Source organism: Schistocerca cancellata, chromosome 5 (assembly GCF_023864275.1).
Source record: "Schistocerca cancellata isolate TAMUIC-IGC-003103 chromosome 5, iqSchCanc2.1, whole genome shotgun sequence".
In the NCBI taxonomy this organism is placed as follows: Eukaryota; Metazoa; Arthropoda; class Insecta; order Orthoptera; family Acrididae; genus Schistocerca; species Schistocerca cancellata.
Window position 1 is genome coordinate 628,277,769 of NC_064630.1, and position 27,648 is coordinate 628,305,416.

Consider the following 27,648-nt stretch of genomic DNA (forward strand, 5'->3'; position numbering starts at 1 on the left):
TCACCACCTAGCTTTTTTTCTTTATATATCTCCAAAAGTCGTCGTCCCATTCTTTTCTCTACATGCCAAATACACACTATTAACTTCGACTGTAGGCCCATAAAGTTTGCCTTCCACCACATTCTGATAAGGCTTACAGTTTCCCATTCCCAACAGAGTCTGTGTAGAGGACATTTCTTGACCACATAGATCTTATGACAGTGTTGGCAAGACCAGCACACTCCACTAGAACCATCATACTCCTTTTAGCAAGAATATTGGCTAGTGTAATTTTTGATACAGATATCAAAGAACTTAAGAATTATTTCAATATGCAGAACCTTTTCAGTATCAAAAGCAGTGGCTGACACAGTGCTGTTTAGGGATGTACGCCAACATTTCTACTGACTTCCATCAAAACCAGCAGGAGTACGACGTGGGTCAAATTTCGTATCATTCAAGGTAGCTACTTCTTTTGCTGCTTTCAGTATTGTAGATTCGTTCACCTCAGCTACAACTGCATCAGTAGTCTTGTTGTAAATATCAAACTTTCTGGGAGGTGTAGGAACGTTCATTACTGCACAAGAATTGCACCTGAAATTCGCCCTTCCCAATAGACCTAATTTCATACTCTAATCTTACATTGTTTTCGTACAGTCTGCTTCGGATTACACGCCCCATGAAAATCACAATGTCTGTATCAGTAGAAATAGAAAAACTGTTCACAGAATGTATTACACTGTCAAGCATTTGAGAGGCACTTGGAAAACCGGCAGCCCCTGGAAGCTTTTTGCTTGAAACACTGACACTCGCGTTGACTTCGCTTTCAACTTTTTTTTTCCTCTGTTCATTTTTACCAGTTTCGTGGTCTATTTTTACGTATTTATTTCCACGAAATTTGGGCTTATATCCAAATTTCGTTATTCTACTAATTCTGCTTAAACTTTTCACAAAAGTGTTACATTTGTATCGCCAAAACGTTAACAACAAAGACGAAAGGTTGACAAATGATAATCGATGACGCAGATAGAATGGCAAACATCAAAACAAAAATTCTCTCTATCATCTGAAATACGAATATCTGTGGAACATAAATGTTTACTGTACTATAGTCAACGCTCAGTAAGACAGAGCAAAAATGGGCATGGTAACAGTTACCACACACCACGGAAAAATTAATAACTCCGAATCTAATCGTCAGTAATTGAAGCACTGAACAAGAGTTAAAAAATTTATTTTTTTGAGCCTGTTCGTGTCTGTGTCCCCTTAAGGGAACTGTTGGCTCCCGATTTTTAACTGAACTGAATTAAAGTTAACTGATTTGAACTTAAACAGAATTCAGACTGAATTGAATTCGGACCGAAATTGAATTGGATTTAATATAAATTGTAGTGAAACTGAACTGAATTAGAACAAAATGGAATTCGAAGTGTGAGGTCAGCAGGCAGGTTTAGCTTGTTTACTACCTGTGGGTGGAGAATTTATGTATGTAGCCAACAGGTTTAGATTGGCATTCGTTTGCGACAGAGAGGCGTGAATCTGCAGGGAAATCCCAGTTCTCACCTTGAATTCCAGCATGACAATGCCCTATCTTTGAGTTCCTCCCAATTTATACTCAGGGGAACAGCACTACTTCTAAAGTGATTTAACGAGAAACTCCAAGCTATTTTTGGATTTCTTGCCAAATTTGGAATTTCCCATTATTCCATACATAGTGCACTTGTGTAAGATAGAGGGTATGGAGGATGGGGGGGGGGGGGGGGGAGAGGAAAGAAAAGGGAAGGAACTAATGACATCAGCTGCACTGGAACTTCATGCGGAATCAGCAGTGATGAGTGAAAGTGTGTGTCAGACCTGGATTCGAAATTAAGATCTCCCACTTACTAGGCAGTTGTATTAACCAGTGCGCGAACTAGACATACTGTTTATCATAAATGAGCAAAATATCTCGGCACGCTCCCTGGCCAGCTCACACTCCCTTCCAGGGCAACCTATCCACAGACCCCATTCATGTTCTACAGATACACTAATTTTAGATTCCCACTGGAGGTCGAATGTAAATGTGCATCTGCAGTGAAGGTTATGGGTTCAATGCCCATAGGAGCGAATCAATTATATGAGTGCATGGTGTCTGTTCTTTTGGATGTGTCTGGAAGAACACACGACATGTGGAACACACAGCTATGATATATATTATGTAAATTGATGGCGGAGTCGGGAAAGGAAAGGAAAGGAACTAATGATATCAGTCACAACGGGAATTCATATGGAATCAGTGGCGATGTATGGATTGTACGCTGGCTTGTGATCTTACATGGCATCTCCAACTTACTAGGCACTTGGTCTGTATCCGAGGGACGACCTTGGGAGACAATACCCCATGTTCCAGAACAACAGTACAATAGGGGGATTAGAGAATAATAGCCTTTTATTCGATTGAGTTGGTGGTAACACCATTTGTTGTCCTTTAACTGTCTTGTGTACCTACTGGTAATACCTTGAAGCAAATTAACCAGTAAACTAGTGTTCTAAGTGCATTGTATTACGGTACGCAAGGTGACATAGCGGCTCAGTTTCGCCATAAAAATCACAATATGACATTTAATTTAAACTGAATTATAACAAATAAGACATTTTTAAAGTTTCTGGAGACCCAATCATTCACATCAATGATGTACAAAGTAAAACAGATACTGAGTTCATCAATAATGGACATGAGGTACTTGTTACCACCAATGTTGAAATACTGGGCTTACAACATGTTTAGTGGGCAACACAAAAACACGCATTCAGAAGGAGGTTAGATTAGATTACATTCAGCTTTCGTTCCATTGACCCAAAAATGAGATGATTCTTGTGGGTTTGGAACATGTCAGAAGATATAACATAATATAATACTCACTTCCCTGATCATTTGTAGGGAAACTGTCAAGACATGTGAATACATTACAATAAAATGGAACAGCTAATATTTACAGAGTTAATACACTGGCAGAATGAAGCATAGTTATGAACTTGTAACGGATTTATCGTACACAAAAGACCTAAGCTTGACTGGTGTGACCAAGTGCTACCATAACTGAAACCTGAAGGGCATTTTTCTTAAGCTGCTCTAACAGTCCCTGTTTACATATCCATCTATTGAGTACAAGGGGATGCCAACCAAAAAGACTTTCAAACACTATTCGAACTGTGCTTTATTCGAAACCAAGTTATTCCTCAAATTGTTATACTAGAATCTCTAAAAGCTATCAAATAAGAAACGTAATATTATGTGACGACTTCCCTTGCAGCTGTGGCTTCTTAATAAATACATCCACATCACCGTCAACACACGTAACATACTAAAATGGATTCGCACATGTTGTTCTGAGTATCGGCAGCTTCGCAGTTTGTTATCCTGTGTATTGGCAACGTCAGATTTTGACGCTGGCAGCACTCAGGATGTCTTATGAGAATCCATTTTAGCATATTTTATTAGTTGATGCTGATATTTATGTACTTTTTTAAGGAGACTCGGTCCCAAGGAAAATGACAACGTAATTTTAGTGTCTTTATTTGTATTTTGCTACCATCGCTCTTAGAGATTCTTGTTCAACAGTTCTGATGTTGGAGGCCTGACCTTCGAAACATGAAAGTTTAATTATTGCAGAATTAGTTTCTTTCTCGTTAGATGTAGCAAACTTAACGACTAATGTATCCACCTCATAGATAATTAGCGATCTTAAAGTAGATTTTGGCTGATTAACCAGTGAGAGTTGCGTAAGACGATTGAGTTGCTGGCAAAAGTGGCTCATCAGCGGCTAGTAGCTTTACAGTTTAGGTGGACAACAAATCGTTGGATGATGAAGAATGTTATCACTGGGCTAACAATGACCCATGGAGTGCCATGCCATGGTACCCATTCACGTCTCCTTTTCAGTCTGATGCTACCTGTAGCTCGACAAATGTGAGCAGCCCGTGGCGGAGTGTCTTCCATGTGCAATGTAGACTAGCCTCCCCGTGGTGCACCATGGGTAATCTGATTTTTTATCATCGCTAAATAGTCTACAAATCTGGCTGGTGGACCTGTGAGGATTTCCCAGCTTTACAGAATCAGCACAGACATGCACGCGAATACCCGAAACAACGGTTCCTCTCAGAACCCGTTGACCAAGAACATTGGAGATGTCCTTAAAATCCTACAACTCAACGTAGAAGGAATGAGTAGAGCTAAATCTGACTACCTAATTAAAGTCCTGGACAACCATTCAGTGGATGCTGTCTTGCTCCAGGAAACACATTGCGCCGACGAAAAGCAGTTGAAAAATAGATGCAAACTTCCAGGCTATTCCCTTGCTGCAGCAACTTACCACGCTACCTATGGCACTGCCACCTACTTTAAAAACAAGACTGACCAGGTCCACGATATAAAAACACACACTGATCCAAGCGCCTACGTCATAAGAACAAAAATTGCTGATATTGAAGTCATCAACTTCTACAAACCCCCAACTCAGTCATGGAATGACTCTGCTATTTCCAACATACAACATCCTACAGTGATAATGGGCGATTTCAACAGCCACAGTACCCAGTGGGGATATAACAACACCAATGAGGATGGGGAGGGAGTAATGCAATGGGCGGATAGAAGACGTCTTCTTGATCCATGATCTAAAGGATAAAGGGACTTTCCACTCGGTTAGATGGAAAAAAGACTACAACCCCGATCTGTGCTTTGTTTCCAGAGACGCCAAAAAGCTACCATTACGCTGCAATAAACAGATCTTGTCTGATTTTCCTCGTAGCCAGCACAGGCCCGTCCTGCTACATGTCGGTATACAATTCCAATAGTGAGATCTACACCTAAACCTCGATGGAATTTTGGCAAAGCCAACTGGGAAGCCTTTACCGCCGAAATGGACCACAACATCCAATGGATCCCACCCGCATCGAAGAACGACAACCGCTTTGTGGGATTACTCCTAGCCATTGCCAAAAAACACATTCCCAGAGGCTACAGGAAAACCTATATTCCCGGCTGGAGCCAAGAATGCATAGACCTATATAATGCATATTCGCAAAACAACGATCCTGAAATTGCGGACGAGCTTCTCCAATGCCTGGACTCAGCAAGACGAGAAAAGTGGCACACTCTCATGAAAAATATGGACTTCAAGCACTCCAACAAGAAAGCCTGGTGCCTTCTTAAAAACCTAGGTGAAAGCTCCATTAAAACCTGTATGAGTGGCAACATACACCCCAAAGAGGTAGCAAACTGAATAGTTAACCTTACGAGAAAAACACCACGCAGCAACAAGGATAAGACTATGAAAGTAAAGAAAGAACTGAGAACCAAGCTCCGACAATCCACACCCGACAACAATTTCTCAAAAACCTTTACCATCCCAGAGATCACAGAAGCACTGAAAGAAATGAAAATGGGTAAAGCGGGTGGTTTAGATGAGGCCCACCCCGAGTTCTTACGGCACCTAGGACCTCGAGCTCTACTGTGGCTAACTCAGTTTTACAATGACATCCAACGATCGGAAATACTACCACCACTATTTAAACAAACCAAGATCGTCGCCATTCTTAAGCCTGGCAAAGATGGAAAGCTCCCAGAGGACTATAGACCTATAGCTCTTCTAAGTGTATGCTACAAACTATTGGAGAGACTTATTCTCAACAGAATAAAACCCATTGCTGAGAATTTCATTCCTGTTGAACAAGCCGGATTTAGACCCGGTCGGAGCTGCTGTGATCAAGTATTATCTCTTACCACACATATTGAGAGTGGATTTCAAAGGAAGAAAAAGACAGTCGCCGTGTTCATAGATCTATCGTCAGCATATGACACAGTGTGGAGGAAGGCAATGATTCTTAAACTCCAACGCATTATTCCTTGCAAGAAAACGGCTACCCTAATCAACAATATGCTTTCAAATAGATTTTTTGAAGTACACCTAGATGGAGAGATAAGCAAGAAATATAGGTTAAATGATGGCCTGCCCAAAGGATCCGTGCTAGCTCCATTACTTTTTAATATATATACATCAGACCTACCAGAGACATCTTCTAAGAAGTTTATCTATGCAGACGATATTGCTCTCACATATCAACATCAAGACTTCCACAATTCCGAAAGAACCATTGAGGAAGACCTTATCAAAATGGATGAATATTTCGAAACATGGAGGCTCAGACCTAATACTTCTAAAACCCAAGTCTTCTGTTTCCACCTCAACAACAGACAGACTAACTATGCACCCCACGTAGAGTTCAGAGGCCAGCTGCTTAACTACAATCCCCTCCCCAAAGTATCTGGGAATTACATTGGACCGATCTTTGACGTACAAGGAGCACTTATACAAATGCGCAGCAAAAATCAAAACCAGAAATAATGTCCTACACAAACTCACTGGAAGTAGCTGGGGAGCAAGCGCCACAGTTCTCAGAACATCTGCTCTTGCACTAGTATATTCGGTGGCTGAATACTGCGCTCCGATCTGGCTAAACAGCGCTCATACAGCAACGGTGGACACCCAGCTAAACGACACCATGAGGCTCATCTCAGGCACTATTAAACCGAAGCCCTACCAATGGCTCCCGGTACTGGCTAACATAGCCCCACCTCATCTAAGGCGAAGATCTGCACTGAAACGGGAATGGTAAAAGTGCGCTAACAACCGTGACCTACCCTTACACGAAGACTGCAAGAATCCCAGCCACAGGCTCAAGTCCCGTAAGCCATCATGGAGATTAGGGCAACAGCTGATCGAGGACAATTATGATATCGGCGAAGCCTGGCGTCGGGAATGGGATATGTCTAACCCTGATCACCTTAACTTAGTCTCGGACCCAACCTTACGGCCCGAGGGCTTCGGTCTTCCCAGAAAATCTTGGACAACTTTAAATCGTATCCGAACAGGCTATGGTAGATGTAATTACTGGAAGCACAAATGGGGACAGACTGACTAACCCAACTGCGACTGTGGGAATCTACAAACTCTACATCATATCCCTGGCACAATGCAGGAGCTGCACCTCCTGGAGGGAGATGCTTCTGGCTGGCTAAGGGACTTGGACATACAACCATGAGTCTGGTCTACTCTTTTCCTTCTGAAAAACCTATTACTAGATACTATTACTATAATTTCTATGTATTTTTGAGTATTTTGTGTTTTACTTCCTTTTTTAGATCTAATAATTGTTTGTTGCCTGTAACATATTGACCATTCATTGTTTTTATACGTTGTTTGTGTTATTACTTACTTACTGCTGTATTCTATTAGCCATACGAAATATATATATTCCATGTATTCTACTTTAAAAATGTTGTGCCTAAGCTTGATATTTATTTTATACATGACATGCCAGTCTGTATTTTTTACTTCTGATGAAGGCACTTTTAGAAGTGCCGAAACCAGGTCAAAAGACTTAATTTTTGTGACCGAGTGCTGTAATTGCTTTAATTTTATTTTCTTCTTTTTACCTTGCATGAAGAGACACATTTGTGGCTGGCATTTGTAGGCTGACAATGAGGAAAAAGAGTGGTGTAGCAGTTGGTTTGTACCCCATTTGAGAAGTTCATCAATGACAGATTCAATATACATCCCACGAGCGGGAGAAAAAGTGTCGATCTGCGTGAATGTGTAAATGTCTACACGTTCATTTCCATCCCAAGATTGATACGTATTTAGGACACATTCATAGCTCAGAAACCGTGTGATTGGCGCGGGGTGTAATGCAATTCTATTTAATTCTTCACTATTTTTTCCAATGTACGATCAGTGCAAGCACTCGATCTTAATAGGGTTTGTTCATTGTAACCTAAATTTTCTCCTGATGAAAGTTAGTTCTGGTGCAATACATCAGGTACTTTCAGCTGCAACACGAAACCGGTAAAAATTATCGGTCGCTTTTCATGTACTGTTATATACACGAGCTCACACAGAATGATTCCAGTGTACATACTGTTTACCTTTCTAGAGATTATCCTCAAATTTGCAAACATTTATTGAGTCAGAATTATCTGTTATTTGCTGAGACCTAATGCCTTTTGTGGGAGGTAGCTTTGATGAACTAAATCCATGAAGCATGATGCACAAGACCACGGCTCAATTTAATTTTGGAACTTTCTTTAGAATACATTTTGATGTAATTGAAGCAATTCAATCGGACTACATAGCCCAAGATAAGTAATTCGTTTCATCTAAAAGACGCTGTTTCAGGTAGCATTTTTGTCTTAATATTTATTTGCGAATCTTGTAGAACATTGAAGTAAGCCGTTCAGGAAATCCTCGAGATTTTTTTATTACAACGGTTCTCCTTTATGTATTACATGTATTCTTATATATTACACATACTAAAATTGTGTAGCTTATGTAGTACAAATGTTCATTACTGTGTCGTCTAAAAATTTGACGTAAACCAGTCACGAACTTTTCCGAGATTTTTCGTGACGTTTCTCCTCTTTATACATTACATATGTATTTACATATTATATATTAAAAATATATATAACTTGTGGTTGTCCGAATGTTAATTAGAGTATGAAGTAAAAATGTGAAGTAAATCGCTCAAGTGTTTTTCAATATTTCTTGTAATAACATTAAACAACGACCTGTCTTTCTGTAGTGGTATAGATGTATATTGACTGAAGTGGGTCGGCGTTGGGATAAAAGGGATATTAAAACATACAAAACGAAACTCACCACAAAATGTTAAAATAAAAATTAAACAGAATGTATTTTATTCATATAGGAAATGGCTGAATTTCATTGGTAGATTACAAATCAGGAAGCGTGTTGGAGGGAGGAGGAGAGGGACAGAGATACACATTAGCAATTGCGAAGCATTGCTAGGTTGGCTAGGATATTACAAACACGATTAGCATCTGAACAATACTGGCAATGTATGATGGTCGCTGCATAGCATTTTGATCTAGTGCGTCTTCCTTAAAACTGGCCTTCAGCACACCTTTAAGTCGTAAAAACGATTGCATACTTTAGACGTGTTGATTGGTCGACTCCATAAGAATGATTCCACAGTCCACTATTATAAAAGAAGCTGAGCGGAAATCTAAGGGAGCTATGGCAGTTAGCAGTTAAGTGATGGGAGCGAAAGGGGCTGATCTGGTTTTATAGTTTGAGATGACACTGCATATTCGTTTCTGAGTAATACTAGGTTGGTGCATAAGTTGGTAGCGTTGTTATTTTGCGTGTTGATATTCCGGTTGCCATGGTTTTATTTATCGTCTTTTATTTGCAGTTCGCTGTTGCTGTATGAGTTTACGTATTATCATTTTGTCATTTGGAGATAGTGAGCGGAGCTGTGGAAGCCAGAGAATGGAGTACGAAGTGGAGAAATCGGGTCAAAACTACCCGGGAATACATCCAGCAAATAGCTGGCGACTTTTTCTGTAAGCGCTACTCGGAAATGAAGAGGATTGTACAGGAGAGAAAAGCATGACGGACTGCATCAAACTGTTAAATGAAAGCTACCAAAACAAAAAAAAGGTACTTTTGGTCCAGGCTTCGTGTTGAAGTTAGTGACACGACGTAATGCTTCAATTTTTTCTGTAATTTTTTTCGTTACCTTAAGTTTTGCCTTTTGACATACGAGGTGCATTCAAGTTCTAAGGCCTCCGATTTTTTTTCTAATTAACTAATCACCCGAAATCGATGAAACTGGCGTTACTTCTCGACGTAATCGCCCTGCAGACGTACACATTTTTCACAACGCTGACGCCATGATTCCATGGCAGCGGCGAAGGCTTCTTTACGAGTCTGTTTTGACCACTGGAAAATCGCTGAGGCAATAGCAGCACGGCTGGTGAATGTGCGGCCGCGGAGAGTGTCTTTCATTGTTGGAAAAAGCCAAAAGTCACTAGGAGCCAGGTCAGGTGAGTAGGGAGCATGAGGAATCACTTCAAAGTTGTTATCACGAAGAAACTGTCGCGTAATGTTAGCTCGATGTGCGGGTGCGTTGTTTTGGTGAAACAGCACACGCGCAGCCCTTCCCGGACGTTTTTGTTGCAGTGCAGGAAGGAATTCGTTCTTCAAAACATTTTCGTAGGATTCACCTGTTACCGTAGTGCCCTTTGGAACGCAATGGGTAAGGATTACGCCCTCGCTGTCCCAGAACAGGGACACCATCATTTTTTCAGCACTGGCGGTTACCCGAAATTTTTTTGGTGGCGGTGAATCTGTGTGCTTCCATTGAGCTGACTGGCGCTTTGTTTCTGGATTGAAAAATGGCATCCACGTCTCATCCATTGTCACAACCGACGAAAAGAAAGTCCCATTCATGCTGTCGTTGCGCGTCAACATTGCTCGGCAACATGCCACACGGGCAGACCTGTGGTCGTCCGTCAGCATTCGTGGCACCCACCTGGATGACAATTTTCGCATTTTGAGGTCGTCATGCAGGACTGTGTGCACGGAACCCACAGAAATGCCAACTCTGGAGGCGATCTGTTCAACAGTTATTCGGCGATCCCCCAAAACAATTCTCTCCACTTTCTCGATCATGTCGTCAGACCGGCTTGTGCGAGCCCGTGGTTGTTTCGGTTTGTTGTCACACGAAGTTCTGCCTTCATTTAACTGTCGCACCCACGAACGCACTTTCGACACATCAATAACTCCATCACCACATGTCTCCTTCAACTGTCGATGAATTTCAGTTGGTTTCACACCACGCAAATTCAATGATTGCTCGCTGTTCAAGTAAGGAAAACGTCGCCATTTTAAGTATTTAAAACAGTTCTCATTCTCGCCGCTGGCGGTAAAATTCCATCTGCCGTACGGTGCTGCCATCTGTGGGACGTATTGACAATGAACGCGGCCTCATTTTAAAACAATGCGCATGTTTCTGTCTCTTTCCAGTCCGGAGAAAAAAAATCGGAGGCCTTAGAACTTGAATGCACCTCGTATTTTATCTACATTTTTGTTATTGTACCATCATACCAAGCACTTTTCTTGCTTGTAAGAGGCTTATGGTAATAAATCAACTTTGTTTCAGTAATAAAGTGTACCTATGAAAACATACTTACGTCACCAGAACTAGTAGCCATTCCACTCTACAGCCCCAATGCAACTGCATTCATATCAGTGCAGTATTTCGACTGTGGCACGAGGCACCCTAATTTCCTGAAGAAACAAGAGATCTTTTCGCACATCGTGCTGGTGGTGCTCTCGAGTCTGTGCATTGCCCTGAGGGTAAATGGTGGTACATACCTCCGCGACGAAACACGAGACCACGTCGGTGCGCTGCCGCGACTCGGCGTGCCACCTGCTGCTATTACACACATACCTCCGGGCGGCAGCGCAGTGCGGGCAGCGGCGTACCTTGCGCAGGAAGCGCGAGATCTTGTCGCCGTGCTCCCAGGGCGTGACCCAGCCCTTGCTGGCGCTGCACTCGAGCGCCCGCGTCGCGTTGCCCGGCAGCTGGCCGCGCCGCAGCGAGCCGCGGAACACGTCTGGCTTCTTGCGCAGCAGCCGGTTCATCGCCTCCACCAGCACCAGCACCGCGTCGTACATCAGCGCCGCCGGCGCCTGCCCGAACCGTCAGACACAGTGTAAACGCCCGCCGCGCCGCTTCACCCGCGTAAGCTTATGCCGCGTATTGCACACGTACACTACTGGCCATTAAAATTGCTACAGCAAGAAGAAATACAGATGATAAGCCGGTATTCATTGGACAAATATATTATACTAGAACTGACATGTGATTACATTTTCAAGAAATTTGGGTGCATAGATCCTGAGAAATCAGTACCCAGAATAACCACCTCTGGCCGTAATAACGGCCTTGATACCCTGGACATTGAGTCAAACAGAGCTTGGATGGCGTCTACAGGTACAGCTGCCCATGCAGCTTCAACACGATACCACAGTTCATCAAGAGTAGTGACTGGTGTATTGTGACGAGCCAGTTGCTCGGCCACCATTGACTAGACGTTTTCAGTTGGTGAGAGATCAGGAGAATGTACTGGCCAGGGCAGCAGTCGAACATTTTCTGTACCCAGAAAGGCCCGTACAGGATCTACAACAGGAGGTCATGCATTATCCTGCTGAAATTTAGGGTTTCGCAGCGATCGAATGAAGGGTAGAGTCACGTGTCGTAACACATCTGAAATGTAACGTCCACTGTTCAAAGTGCCGTCAATGCGAACAAGAAGTGACCGAGACGTGTAATCAATGGCACCCCATACCATCACGCCAGGTGATACGCCAGTATGGCGATGACGAATACACGCTTCCAATGTGCGTTCACCGCGTTGTCGCCAAACACGGATGCGACCATCATGATGCTGTAAACAGAACCTGGATTCATCCGAAAAATGACGTTTTGCCATTCGTGCACCTAGGTTCGTGCTGATGGTTGTTATTTTGCAAACGTCCCCATCTGTTGACTCATGGATCGAGACGTGGCTGCACGATCCGTTACAGCCATGCGGATAAGATGCCTGTCATCTCGACTGCTATTGGTACGAGGCCGTTGGGATCGAGCACGGAACCCCTCACCTTCTCCTATGGAAGGTTGGGGGTTCTTACTGTCACCGTGCTCCTCTCCAGAGAGTAAGTGATATCTGTACTAAGCTTGGTAAACATCGAACGAATAGTTTAGGAAACATGTGCAATCAATGAACATATATACATGATTTTTAGAAAATGTAGATAGACACCACTTTCATAACAAACACACTCTCTTTAAAATTAATGTAGCGTAAAAACAAAAAAAGTGCAGGCCATTAAAATCTCAGCACCAGGAAGGGTACTAACAAAATTTTACTTATTCGGCCTGCACAGTAAAGGTAAAATAACACATGATTAAATCTCTAGATGATTAGGGGTGTGTACGGTGAAAAATTCAACACACCGGTCTGTCTCCTCTGCTGGGAAAATGGCTACAATCCGGCTGCGCGCTATGCCGAACTGATCTTGGATCACAGATATGAGCAGGTCATTCCACGCTGCTTCAACTCTACGCCACGATTCATCATCCATAGTGGCCGGCAAGTGGACTCATGCCTGTCTCTGATAAACCCATGACATAGGTGTAAGTTATGGTATTAGACGAGCACCCTACGCACAGGACAGCATGAACAACAAGTTGTCTTGTAGAAAGGTAACATCATGGAGATCCAGAAGATAGGGCCACCCATTCATCTTAACACACTAGATTTCCAATGCCTGCAACCAAAATTACCAGCTATGAGAACCGGAAGTAATCATGTCGTTTACCAAATGCCACTCTTATACCATCATGCTAAGTGGCGATAACGATATCGATGATGGTGAATTTAGTCTGGTACTGAGTTAGTTAAATGTTCAATATATCATACGATAAACGTCATAAAGGAGAATGTGTCATCTGAACACACACACAGAACACAAAAAGAAAATGAAAGAAATATTTGTACTACTGTGTGCGGGACGTTGACAACTTTTCTTCAGTTTAAATCACGAATTACTTCTGTTCAAGAATTAATCCATGGTATAGATGGAGAAAGGAGAAAAATCTGTAGTCAACACTTGAACACGTGATGGCATAATAAATTTTGTTTCCGTATCAAATACTTTCATAGTCGCGTATTTAACACCTTTCTGTGTCGAAGTTAGAATCATCAAAGTGAAACATAGATTTTCCTCAAATCATTTTTGCTTCTAGTGCTGTCCTTGTGAATATTTCTGATACTCGCAAACTCAGATAGATTGTTGACAACGATTTTGATAAGTGAATAAGTCCGCTTCGAGAGTGTTATTAACATTCCATCTGTTTAACGAGATTCCTACAACATGTTTATGTGTGAACCCCATACATAATTCTAACTACCTTCTTTTGCGCAATGAATATTTTTTGCCTACGAGAGCATGTGTTATACTTTGAGAAATGGGTAAATGAAATTATGCAAAATTTGTTAACTTACTGACTTCATATGCTTAAGTTGGGCAGTTTCTCTTACGGCAAAAGTATCCAAACCTAAAGGTTTTAGCAGATCTGCTATATGGATTTTCCAGTTTAAGTTTTCATCGATATGCTACATAAGAACTTAAACTTTTTCCCTTTTGTACACTACCCTTTCGACTACAAAAATGGATGACTTTTATTTAGTCAAGGTTCAAAGCTAGCCCATTTGTGGAAGACCAGTCAGTAACTGTTACAAACACCTCATTTACTACATTTATTGTTGGTACTTCTCCGCTTGGTATTATAACGATGCTTGCGTCATCTTCAGACAGGGTTGATTCAAACTAAGTGGTTGATCATTAACATAAACGTAGAACAGTAGTGGCCCCATGAACGAATATTGTGAGAATCTCTTTATAATTCCTCGCCATGCCGATGCTGTAGCGTCCCTCTGTGTATTATTCGACCACCCTAATGTGGCTTTCTGCTTTATATTTTTTAAACATGAACTAAACCAGTTCGTGGTGAACTACAAGGTGTACAACTTTGCTTCCGCCACTTGCCGATAGGTGGCGACAACGGTAAGTAGCGATCTAAAGAAACAGATCGCAGACATCAGGCATTTAGCTTGGACCTCGGTCTACATAACCTCATTCAAACATCAGTGGATTTGTGTGTGCATCATAAAGTTGTTGTTGATTGAAAATGTCAGTTTACGACCCTAATTCTCGTCATTTGGGTGAGGCATTACTGTTTTGTTTCAGTATGAAGAAAACGGCAGCTGAGTCTCATCGAATGTTCTCAAGTACGTATAGTAAGGACGCTATTAGGGAATTAACATGTAGTGAGTGGACTCAACGCTTCAAGAACTGTGATTTTAACGTCGGAGACCGGCATAGTGGTGAAAGAGAGAATGTTTTCGAAGGTGCAGAATTGGAGATATTGCTGAGTGAGGAATCGCGTCAGACTCAAGAGTAGCGGGAGTGACACAGCAAGCCATTTCAAAACTTCTCAAGGCTATAGGCATGATTCAGAAAGAAGGATCTTGGGTCCCGTGTGAGCTGAAACCAAGAGACGTTGAATGGATTTTGTGTGTTTGTGAACAGTTGCTTCAGAGGCAAAAACGGAAGGGATTTCGGCATCGCATTGTGACCGGGGACAAAAAATGGGTTCATTACGATAACCCTAAACACAAAAAATCATGGCGACATCGCGGCCATGCTTTCACGTCGACGGCCAAACCGAATATTCACCGCTCCAAGATCATGCTATGCATTTGGCGTGACCAGCTCGGCGTCCTGTGCTATGTGGTGTTAAAACCAAGTCAAACAATCAGAGGTGCTCGTTATCGAACGCAGTTAATGCGTTTGAGCAAAGCATTGAAAGACAAACGGCCGCAATAGAGGGAGAGGCACGATAAGGTGATTTTGCAGCACGACAACACTCGACCCCAATTTCCAAAAGAGGTCAAAATGTACTTGGAAACGTTAAAATTGGAAGTCTTACCCCACCCGCCGTATTCTACAGACACTGCTCCCTCTGACCATCACCGGTTTAGATCAATGGAGCATGGCCTGACCAACACTTTTGATCTCATGAAGAAGTCACAAATTGGATTCATGGATCACTTCAAAAGATGAATAATTTTTTTCGACGCGGGATTCGTACACTGCCCGAATGATGGGAGAAAGTAATGGCCAGCGATGGAAAATACTTTGAATTATACATGTGTAACCAATTTGTTTCATTAAAACCTCAAATGTTGGGGGAAAAAAACGGCGGAAGCAAAGTAGTGCAGCTTGTATATTTTCCACGAACACAATATTGTGACCATCACAATCAAATACGTTCGAGAAATGACAAACCATTTCAGCTAGTGACATTTTACAATTTAGAGATTTTATTATTTTCGCAACAAATATATAAATAGCTATCTCAGTTGAGTGGCTCTTTTTGAAACCCATATTATGAATGGGTATGTATCCCATCAGCGTAGCTACATGTGGGTGACAAGTGTAGTCAAGTGTTTTTCTTTCAACAAAATAATTTAAAAGTCGCTATTAAACATGTTTTTAATAATGGATTGTTTTTATCGCTGCTTGGAATCCGCTGCTTCGCTTGCAGAGACTTTTTTTATTCACTCGACTTTTCATGTTGTTAACAAAGTGCCTCACCTTCTAAGCTTTTCACACTAAATAAGACCTTATAAGCTTCGTCTTTTCCGAATGTACTTCTGACCAAAAATCGATTCTTGTAGCTGGAATCCTAAGTTTTTTTAATCATGCCTTTTACGTTCTTGCGGAGATATTCCAGTAGCAACTTTCATCCCATAACAAATATTTCTTTGTACCTAACAGAGAAGCGAAACACCAGTCTTCATGCATTTAGCTTTAAAATTTTTTAATGTAACGGAATACTTCCTTAAAAATTTTCATTTCCTATTGCACTCCCTTAAGGGGTTGAGTTTCCAGGTACACTGGAACACGTACTTTTTTACGTCCAACCAGGAAGTCAAATACCAATTTTCATAGATGTAGCCTTAAAAATCCGTTAGTACTTCTTTAGTAACTATTTATTTTTTAAAGAAGGTTCACCCACTATTTTATCCCCTTAGTAGTTGAATTTCCAAATATGATGAAACACGTATTTTTTTATTTTCTGACTGAGAAACCAAATACCAGTTTCATAGTTCCAGCTTCCAAATTCTCTTAATAACGACATAGTCCCAAAACGCCTTTCATCCTCTATTTCATCCCCTCATTAATGGAATTTCGGGCAGTCCCTTCTTAAACGGTGGCTTCAGTATGGGGTGGGCAATGATTAGTCAGTCAGTAAGTTAGCCAGTCAGGACGTTGCCTTTTATGTATGGCGATATGGCATATCGCCGATCTAGCCTCGTTCCTACAAACTATCGTGCGGGCGGCCTTGACGACAACCAAGGAGCGCACTGAGAGACCTGAGTTTCTCCCGACGTATACATTATTCGAATAACTTACGGGAATGCAGCCGGGTGACGTGGCCGACAACCGCCGATATTTCGACAGAATTTTAACTGCAATACGTAAGCGCTGCGCACGGGAATTAAATCTCAAAAATTCCGGAAAGATAACACACGCACACACACAAGCACGCACTGTAGACAATAGCACCATCACGCAACCACAGGAGTTTTAGCTGTGTGATTTCTCTTTGTGTGTGTGTGTGTGTGTTCGCGTTTTGCAGAACTGTTGTGCAAACCGAGGTTTTTAAGTTCACTTGCACAGCGCTTACTTGTTGACTTTGCAGCAGTTTTACCTTAAAAGTACAGGGAGTGCTTTTATGGAAAGCTTGTGGTTGTGTACGTCACCCGACTGCATTCCCGTAATGTATTTGAAGGAGTCCATTACCTTCTCAAAAATTTTTGAAAAGTGTTATAAGCCCTGATACTGGGCGGTAGTTATTGATATGACTTCTTGTAGATAGGCGTGAAAATGGAATAATTTAATTTAGTATAAAAAATAACGTAAAAATATTATTCGTAGATTGTAATTTTCAGTAAACACTATACAGTGTGCAGTATACTGAAAACTGCTGTATGGACATAAAAATTTATTTTATTTAATAAATTGTATTAAGAGCCCCAACTTAATGCAATTTACTAAATAAAAAATTTTAATGTAAAAATCTTTTTATGCCCAGACCGCAGTTTTCAATACCACTGTATAAGGTACACAGAAAATTGCAACCCTGACAATACAGGGCTTCACTAATAATTTAATCTCTCACTGCAGACATGGTGAATTAAAAATGCATTATATAAGTGACTAAGAACATTACATATTACAGAGCCACTAGTTCTAATTGATTTTCAGGGATACTATCCAACACATTTTAAGCTTCTGGGAATTATGACGGTCTTCTTATTTCAGATGGGGATATGAACCTGAATTTTTTTGACTGGATGTCCTCTGTATTGCCTCTTCAGTGCGCCGTTTTGCTATAGTATCTGATCCGTCTGCACTAATTTCTCACTCATTTTTACTACATACGCGAATCATTGCTTATTCTGGCTAAATCGTACATGTTCCTTCTCCATTGTGAGGATACTCTGATACCTGTAGCCATTCATAGTTACTTTAATGACTTCCCAGTATTTCATTTCATTAGCAATTTTGTAAAACGCCTTTCAACAATTGATGCAAATTAATTAGAGCTAGTTGTGGGTTCACTGCAAACGTCATCTTTACTTGTTTTATTAATCAGATCTTCGTCCTTCTAGCCTTCATACATGGATTCGTCCATCGTATTGCTGTGTGCAGAATTAGCACCCATCTGACAGGACGATGTGGTGTCGTACGTACGTCCTGTGTCGTGGAGCACGCCACTGTCGCCCTCCCCCTCCTTCTCCCCCCCCCCCCCCCTCTGATACCATGACTAGAAAGCCGCAACAGTGGTCGTCGTGGTGCTGAATGACTGACTGTCTGTCTGTCGGTCCATGGTACCACTTTACAGTCCACGTGGATATTTGCGTTGCTGCAAAAAAGCCCATTTCCCAACTCAAGGTACGTGATGTGACTGGATGCTCTCCCATGGCCATGCAAACAACATGTTAGCCCTCTCTCGCACCAGCCACATGCACAAGATCATAAAAATTTCAACATGGTGTTGAACGTGGCCCTACTGAACCCACCATTCTATATCTGCACGACACTCGTGGGTTCCTGACCAAAATAAGCAGCAATATCGCAGAAAGGTAAACTCCATTCTCGATAGACCAGGATTTGGATAAATTTCTGCGGATACAAATGAGTACCGCATAAACTAATTTTATCCAGTCAGTATTGGGTATTTGCTGTGAAACATCAGTTACATACATGGCTGATAATGTGCCATTCACGATACAAGCCATTAGCTTTGACCAGCAATGTCTTGATGATTGGATAAACTTTTTAAATTAACAACATGGCGACTATAGCATCATACCAATGGAAATTTCTTCAAAAATAAGAAACACAGACAGCTTTGATTACATGAATTTACATCTTCATGCCGGCCGGGGTGGCCGAGCGGTTCTAGGTGCTACAGTGTGAAACCGCGCCACCGTACAGTCGCAGGTTCGAATCCTGCCTCGGGCATGGATGTGTGTGATGTCCTTAGGTTAATTAGGTTTAAGTAGTTCTAAGTCTAGGGGACTGATGACCTCAGATGTTAAGTCCCATAGTGCTCAGAGCCATTTCATTAAACACTCTTCCCACAAACACGTCACATAATTTACTATCTCAGCTTTTCTGCAGTGTCGTAACTGCACCAATACGTGGACCACGTCTGTCATTCTAAACTAACAGTATATGTCCACACATCCACACTTGAATACCTGACCTGTTGCCCAGTGGAAAATAATCGTTGAGGGCTTGCTCTTGCCACATGTACTTGGAGGTGCTACCCAACCGAAAAACATACAACTTCTAATAACTATAATTGTGGGTCTGCAAATGACGTAAATTCTGATGTAATGTAGTTTCAGTACACCGTTCTCAGTCACCAATAGAAATATCTGCACTTACACCCGTTACTCGCCTATAGGTCAAGAGCAGATTGCACATACGCCATTTCGAATATAAGTACTTTTCAATGGAAATTCGAAAAGAGTTTAATAAGAGGCAATTTAACTAATTGTGACGAAACTGTTTCGAGTATCGTAAAAACGGCTATAGCGGAAGCAACAGGCAGTGGGAAAAACAAAAAAATATATCGAAAATAAACTGTAACTAGTGCTGGAAAATACACATTACCTATTTAGCTCAAGAGCAGATTGCGATATGCAGTTTCGATTGTATGTGCTTTTCAGGGGTGAATCGTAAATAGACATGAAGCACATTACGTATTTGGCAGGAATAAAGTGAATCGAGTACCGTAGAAACAAGCTATGGAGCTATAATGGACATAAAAACATACTGTATGACTTTAACGAATATACATTTATCGAAAAAACTCTAACATAGTATCGAACAATACACGTGAGCTGTATAGATCATGAGGACATTGTGATGCGAAGTTACGAATGTGTGTACTTTATAAGAATAAATGGAAACGTTAGTGATTAGAAGCACTTTAAGTATTTGTCGAAAAGAAGCCTAAACGAGTATCAGAAAACCGATCTACAGCTGTTATGTACCAAGACACCAGTTTAACGCAAGTAAATAGAAGTTAGTAAAGGAAATACGCTCAAGTGGAGACGCAGTGCCATAAGTGTGTACAGCGTGACAATTATTGAAATATATGAAATAAAATTGTCATAACTTCAGAACGGTTTGCGTTAGGGTATTCAAACTGAACGATTGGCTGTGAAGCATGATGGGAATTAGTATGCGCACGTATGGTTTGGATTATCGGCGGAGCCCACTTTCATTTCAATGCGTTCGTCAATAAGCAAAATTAGCGCGTTTGGGGGACTGATAATTATCCAAAGTGACCTTGATTTCGACAAGGTGTGGTTCATACAAGACGGAGCTCGACCCCATCGAAACAGGAGCGTGTTTGATGTCCTCGAGGAGCACTTTGGGGACAGCATTCTGGCTCTGGGGTACACAGAGCCACTGGCATGGGCCTCGATTGGCCGTTATATTCTCCAGATCTGAACAAATGCAGGGGCTGTATTAAAGAAAAGGTGTACAGCCATAATCCCAAAACCACAGCTGAACTGAAAACAGCCATTCAGGAGGTCATCGACAGCATCGATGTTCCGACATTCCGGCAGGTCATGCCGAATTTCGCTGTTCGTTTGCGCCACATCATTGCCAATCACGGTACACATGTCATAGCGGCGTTTACATGTTAGATAAAGTGTTTGTAACTAATCTACGTTTTTTTAAACATATAGTTCAGTAATTGTTGTCGTATAGTTACCAGTGGTAAACTGAAATGATCACAAGAAGTTAACTCTACGAGTACATAGGATAGGAAACGCATAGAGTATCGTACAACAGTTGTACAACTGAAGGGGAAACTACAACATACAATATGGGCTTCAAACAAACTTACCGTAAGTAAATCGAACCTGGTATCAAATATACATTTTAGCTATGCACTTGTAATGGAGACTGCAATACGCAATTACAAGTATGTGCATGTATCAGTGGTAAACGGAAACAGATACCATGCATAAAACTTCAACTATTTATCGGAATAGAAACGAGGTAATTATCTTCAGAAAGCACTTCAGCTTTAGGGGGTACCACGATACAAAGTAATAATTAAAAAAAATATTCATCGGAAAGAAAAACAAACTGCTAAATCGAACAAATACAGTTATTCCCTCTGAAACAGAAAAGACAATATTTTGTTTCTCATACATAGCAAAGATTAAAAATATAATTTCTCTCGTAAACAGTGACATCAGATAGCACTATAAATCTATGACCGTAAATAATTTTAAATCGAAATGAGGATCAAGAAGTGACGTCAAAGCAACGATTCCATTGAGTCACTCGTCAAAACTGACATTTAGCATCGCATATTTCTGTTGACCTGTCGTGGTCAAAATTCACTTCTGTTTTGTTATCTCCAAACGACACTAAGAGCTGAACTCATTCGTGCTATGCAACAGAGCTTCCAAATTATGTAATTAAACCGTTAATCTTTGGTAGTTATGAAACTGCATGCGTCTATCTAAGTCCCAGAGTCTCATAGCAGGTTACGAAATGGCACGAGTTCATCGAAGCCCAAAGGACTTCCTGGGCATTGCAAAGCTGGATGAGTACAATGAAGCTCAAGGGACAACTCTGGGGTCACGGATACGCTCAAATCTATCAAAGACCCTTCTAGGATACCACATAATTACAAAATTCCACTGAAGCCTTAGGAACCATAATCGCATGAATCATTACCTTTCTGTGGAGTCCCTTGTGTATCCGGTCCACCTCAATAGCGGACCTGTCTCCGATGTGAGGCGTTTTCCAGAACACTGGAGAGGGAACTGAGACACTCACGCTACAGCGTCTCCCTAGCCTGTTTTACGTCACCTACAGCGAAGTCGCTTATTTTCACTTGGCGCCCCACACGTCTCTCTTTATGACGGTCGGGCGTAAGTGAAACACAAAGTTGGGGAGGGGGGGAGGGGGAGGGACAGCGAGTTGTGAGCTAATGTAATAAGCCTTGCGACAACCCACCCAGCGCCCCGTATAACTTTTACAGCGCTTCCTACAGTGGCAAGTGGTCGTTGTGAAAACATAAAGGTGTGCGGGAGGATGCTGTGGGGTAACCTAAGGGCTCGTGATGCCAGCGGTGATCGCCAACAAAACCTGCCTGTCTCTGACTTGCTGCAGAAGGAATTTTAAAGTCACTCACACCGACCGATACCGTGTGTTCCGGTATTCCGATCATCTCCGGTTGTGAACGGGGCACTAGATCCATTATCTCGTGACAACTTTCACTGCTACTTTTGTTGAAAGCGACCAAGTTTTTCCTAACTCCGACATTCCTTTTTACCACCTTTACTACGCGACATACTACCGTACACTAACGATCAAGGTTATAAAAGTGAGATATTTACTATCTTTTTTCTGATAAGTCGTGGAGCTTACGTCCGTGAGCATGTTTCACAATTAAAAGCCTTAGTTTAAAGGCATCTGTGGTCATCTTAGAGACTGTATAGGATTTGAAGAAATTATATCTGTAAAACTCTATTTCTTTTTAGTGTCAGAACAACATCAGAATTCTTTAGGAGCGACACATCAAGTGATGTGTCAAACGAAACATTTACTCGTATGTGCATGAATACGTTTCATAGTTATAAGCTGTCTTACAAAAATAGTCAGACTTGTTCAAAAGTATCCGTTTTCATTTCGGAGACTGTATGGAGATTGAGGATTCTACCCCTTAAACTCTTTCGTTTTTTAACGTCACAACAACACCATGATAACTGTCGGTGGGGAACATCAAGTTAAAGTGAAATGTAACTAAAACATTTAACGATTAACTTGATCTAAAACTGTGAAATGAATCGACAAAAATGCCAGAAATCTGTCAAGCCTTGAAAGAAAAGTCACCAATAATGCCAAACTGAGTACTCTACGTCAAGTTTGTATTACTGTTAAAGTAAGAGATAAGTAGATGGGAATCAAAAGGTTGTGGATGCATCGAGAAAAATATGATTGTTCTAGATGTATTTGGTTCCAAACAAACCGTCCGTCATAGAAGTTCGGAGAGTTATTTTATTCGCGACGTGTAAGCGATGCCAGAGCTGTATCTACGGTGGCAGTTTGAACTAACAACTGCAAACAACAGGTGAAAATTCTAACAGATGTGAGCAGTATGTGTTAAGTACGAGTAGGAGATTTTCGGGCGTTGTGTGTCAATGTTTTGTTATGTGCATTGTGAAGAAGAGAAAAAAAGAATGCAAAGTCCGCTCAGCACACATCGACCACCAAACAGACCAAGTATTAGTGGAGGCTGCCGCGACTTGAAAAGTGAAATTAATGAACCATCATATTCATCAGTTCATATATTGTGCTTCAGGAATCTTGCAGTTATGATCTGGCCTCCACAATGTGGGACCCAGTGGATATCACAGTCAGTAGTGAAACGCGGACAGTTCTCGTCTGGAAAATGTTATCAAGGGTAGAGAGACTTTACTTTACCAATAGGAACCTAGTGCTAAACGACAAAGTGCAAAAACCAGCAGGAAGAGTGAACGCTTTATTGACATAACCGGCATTCACGCCAATGTGACACCTGAGTTCAATAACAGCCCACAGTACGACCACTCTGGGCACTTTCACATGGCTGTATGAACGTTCTGTGTGTTGTACTTCTGTGGCATTAAAACTGTCTATGTAGAACACCGGAAGAATTAAAACTACCATCTTATCGTTTCATTACTTCTTATTAATACAGTCTCGAAACTTCTTGGAGTGACAGGGTAAGTTTCCAGGCATTTGTATAAAACTATTCTGTGGCATTTACTGTATAGTATACTGCAATGTTTTTATATTTTAAAAAAATTTGAATTATTGTTACCATTAAAATGTTTTCATCTCTTGCCGCTGCATTCTGTTGAGTATCTCACTTTTACCTTCCACGATAGTTTGTCAGATTAGGATGGAATTTATAAAGTAGGAGCCAAGAATCGCTTTATAACCAAAGAGTAATATACACGCACAGAAGCTTATAATGCTCTTTGGTTATGCATATAGAGTGAACCTTGTAACACCTCCGACAAACTTTCAGAGGTGGAAGAAAAAAAAAAAAAAACAGGAGAAAATGTCTTGTAGACATGATCTCTTATTCAGCAGGAGAGTTGTGTTTCACAGTAGTGAAAATGAACAAGTGTTTACAAATACTACGACCCTACTGGGCCCATGTTTACTACACATTATTTTCTTCTTTTGGTTCACAGCACCATCTCCGAAAATAGAGATATCAACGAGTGTTCGGTCGAAGAGATGTGTCTCACGCTAGCGTACTGAAAAGTGCTCATAAGTCTTAAGATATGCATTTTAGAAATCTTAATCAGACAATTTTGTCATGTTTCGGTCCATACCACCTCCTCTGCAAGTTTGTCGGTGTAGTTCTGATATAATCTTCAAGCATTATGGTTTCTTCGTCCTGTCTGTTATACAAACACTGACGAAAAAGAATCGCAACACCAAGACGAAATTGTACTACAAAAAAGAAAGTTGGCAGGCGTCTTTCTGCACCTGAAAGATGATGTCTATTCAGATTTGGCGCCAGAAGCATAAGAGTGGCAATAGTAGTCCCACTATGAGGACGCTAATCTGGTTTGCTCTAAGTAGCGGTCGTGAGCGTAGATTACTTTTGAGCTTAAGTTGATGTTAGTCGAGAACGCCTTTAGGGCGACAAAACGCTGTTATCTACACCTGGCAGTGTTTGAACGAGGTAGTGTAGTAGGGCGACGAGAAGCTGGATGTTCTTTCTGCGATATTGCAGAAAGACTTGGCAAGAACACAGCCACTGTACATGATTGTTGGTAGAGGTGGACATGGGAATATACGATCGCAAGGCGACCGGGCTTGGGGTAGCCACATGGCGCTACCGAGGAGGAGGACCATCGCGTTAGGGGTATGCCTCTGGCGTATCGCAGCAGCATTGTGAGCAGCAGTTGGCACCATAGTGACATAACTGTTACAGATCGGTTACTTCAAGGATAGCCCCGAGCTAGACGTCCTATAGCGTGCATCCCACTGACCCCAAACCACTGACATTTGCGACTTCAGTGGTGTCAAGCGAGAGCTGATTGGACGGCAGGGTGGAGGTCTGTTGTGTTTTCTGATGAAACCTGGTTCTACCTCGGTGCCACTGATGGCCACTGTGTTGGTAAGAAGGAGGCCAGTTGAGGTTTTGCAGTCTGTCGGAGCGCTAGACACACTGAACCTACTGCTAGACCTGTGGTTTGGGGTGTGATTTTGTATGACGGCAAGAGCACTCTCGTTTTTATCCCACGCACCCTGACTGCAAATCTTTACTTCTGTCTGATGATTCGACCTACTATGCTGCCATTCATGAACAGAAATCCTGGGGTGTTTTCCAACAGGATAAAGCTCTCCCACATACCGCTGTTGTAACCCAACCTGCTCTACAGAGTATCGTGCCTTGGCCTGCTCTGTCACCAGATCTGTTTCCAATCGAGCACGTATGGGACACAAGGGGGGAACAACTAGAGCGCCACCACAATCAGCATTGACCGTCCCTGTATTGACCAAGACAACATGCTTGGAACTCCATCCTACAAACTGACATCCGGCACCCATACAACACAGTGCAAACACGTTTGCAAGCTTGCAGTGAAAATTCTCTCGGTTACACCGGTTATTAATGTACCAGATTTTCACAACTGCATCGGATTATTCGCGTTTACATTAATCTGCGATCTTACAGTGTTAGACACATAAATATGTTACCTAGACAAATCTATTCCCGAAATTCCATTCCTCTACTCTAATTATTTCCGGATATTGCAATTTTTTCCGGTCAGTGTATATGAAAAATATTTATAAGCAACTATCGAAGTATCATGTTGATTTTCACGGTATAGACGTACATGCAGGATCTGTGTGGCTATAATATTGTACTTACAGAAAGTAAAAGCCAGTATGAGGCTACGCACTTAGTCTAGCGATCTGTGCAGGACTGCAATAATATCTCTAAATATGGAAAATGTAGTTAGTTCTAGCAGAAGCGGCCGGCTATCCCCCGCGCACGATACGTCGCGGATACAGCAACCTTGAGAAGAACACCCACCGAGATGGAGTCGCGGCCCGCGCCCGGCGTCGTGTCCGGCTCCAAGCGCCTCCAGCCCTCCAGGAAGTTCCGCACGAAACTCCGGCTGGAGTCCACGATCCGGAATCCGCTGATGTTGATGGCGCCGTACTCGATCACCTCCGTCTCCCACCGGTCGTCCATGATCTATACAATACCAAGAAAGTGTCACTAATAGACAGTTACATCAAATTACTGAGGAATTTCGTTACCTTACGATAAATTGCAAACACAAATATATCTATGGAACATGAAGTGGGAGGCCCCGTTTTATATTGTTGTTTGTGTAATCACAACAACTGTGTGCAGTTGTGTGTCACATTATGACGTTCATGATTATTTCGAAAATTTAGTTAAAACATCGGTGAAATTACATCGAAAATTAGTTAAAATACCCCGAACTTTTATTGCTTTTATCCGCATTCAGTTAAATATCTATCAGTGACACAAAGTCACAAAATTATGAGAAAGCTCAGAACTTTTAAAAAGTTGGAGTAGTAAAATGTTCAATTATGAAATTCCAGTACGATAATAACAATGTTGATGATAACTTCATCATTTTACAAATCTTAAAAATTATGTAGATATGAAAGCGGTGTCAGACGGTGACAGTTACCTGCTATGGTTTGGATAACCCCGACAGAATGATTGGAACAGATTAACAACCAATCAGTCTTACTTGTATATGAAGAAGATTGTCTAATACTCAATACATAATAGTGAGTTACAGTCCCATTTTTTGATGTGTAAAACTACTGTGGATACTCTCGTCTACCATAAGTGAGCATGAGCTAATGAAGTTTTCCTAGCAGCCTTGCTCAGCTTAGTTGACAACAGCAACTTTCCTTGCACTATACTTAAATGATTAGAATAACAAAAATTCAAACGATTTTAATCATACCTACTGCATGTACACCGTCCTAAGTCTGTATAAAATGGGAAGGAGAATGTTATGACATTATTGATAGCTTATAAGAACAAACACGTACGCTATGGAAAAATAAGATGGTAACCAATGGGAATCAACATGTTCGCTGTCTAATAAATAGGGTGGCAGCTAAGGGGAATCAGGAAGTCCGTTTTGGAATCGGTTAGGGGACAGCCGCCTGAGGCTACGCAGAAATTATCTATGAAAACCCAACGATAGTTTTTCTACTAGTTTTGCAGATCAAGATGTTGAAACCGACAAACAGACAAAGCATTTTTAACTCAGTCTTATTGTATTCTATTATACTCCTTACATCACCCGTGATGTGACAAGTACTTTAAATTTGCAGCGACGGTTTCATATTTTCATTATAAGTAAAAAGCTGAGCACTCATCGACATTGCAAGCGTTACATGTCTACGCTAACAAAAAATAATCTATTCCTGGAAGTCCCACACTAACCTGATATTCAATCGTTTGAAAATTACTTGGAAGAGACATGTCCGAAAGAACAGACACCATATCCATATAAGTATATATTTCTGGCAACACTGGCTACGACCTTCTTCTTCTGTGCACATGCATACA

General features: G+C 41.5%; 1 protein-coding gene across 1 annotated transcript in view; it reads right to left on the reverse strand.

Annotated features, from left to right (window-relative positions):
* The window catches only part of LOC126187999 (glutamate receptor 1-like), a 1,505,209-nt gene that overhangs the window by 335,214 nt on the left and 1,142,347 nt on the right, over positions 1-27,648 (reverse strand). Inside the window, exons 7-8 of the mRNA XM_049929408.1 lie at positions 26,116-26,280; positions 11,313-11,519 (exon numbers count right to left, since the gene is read on the reverse strand). Coding sequence (XP_049785365.1) covers positions 11,313-11,519; positions 26,116-26,280 — 372 coding nt within the window. The remainder of the gene's footprint in view (positions 1-11,312; positions 11,520-26,115; positions 26,281-27,648) is intronic.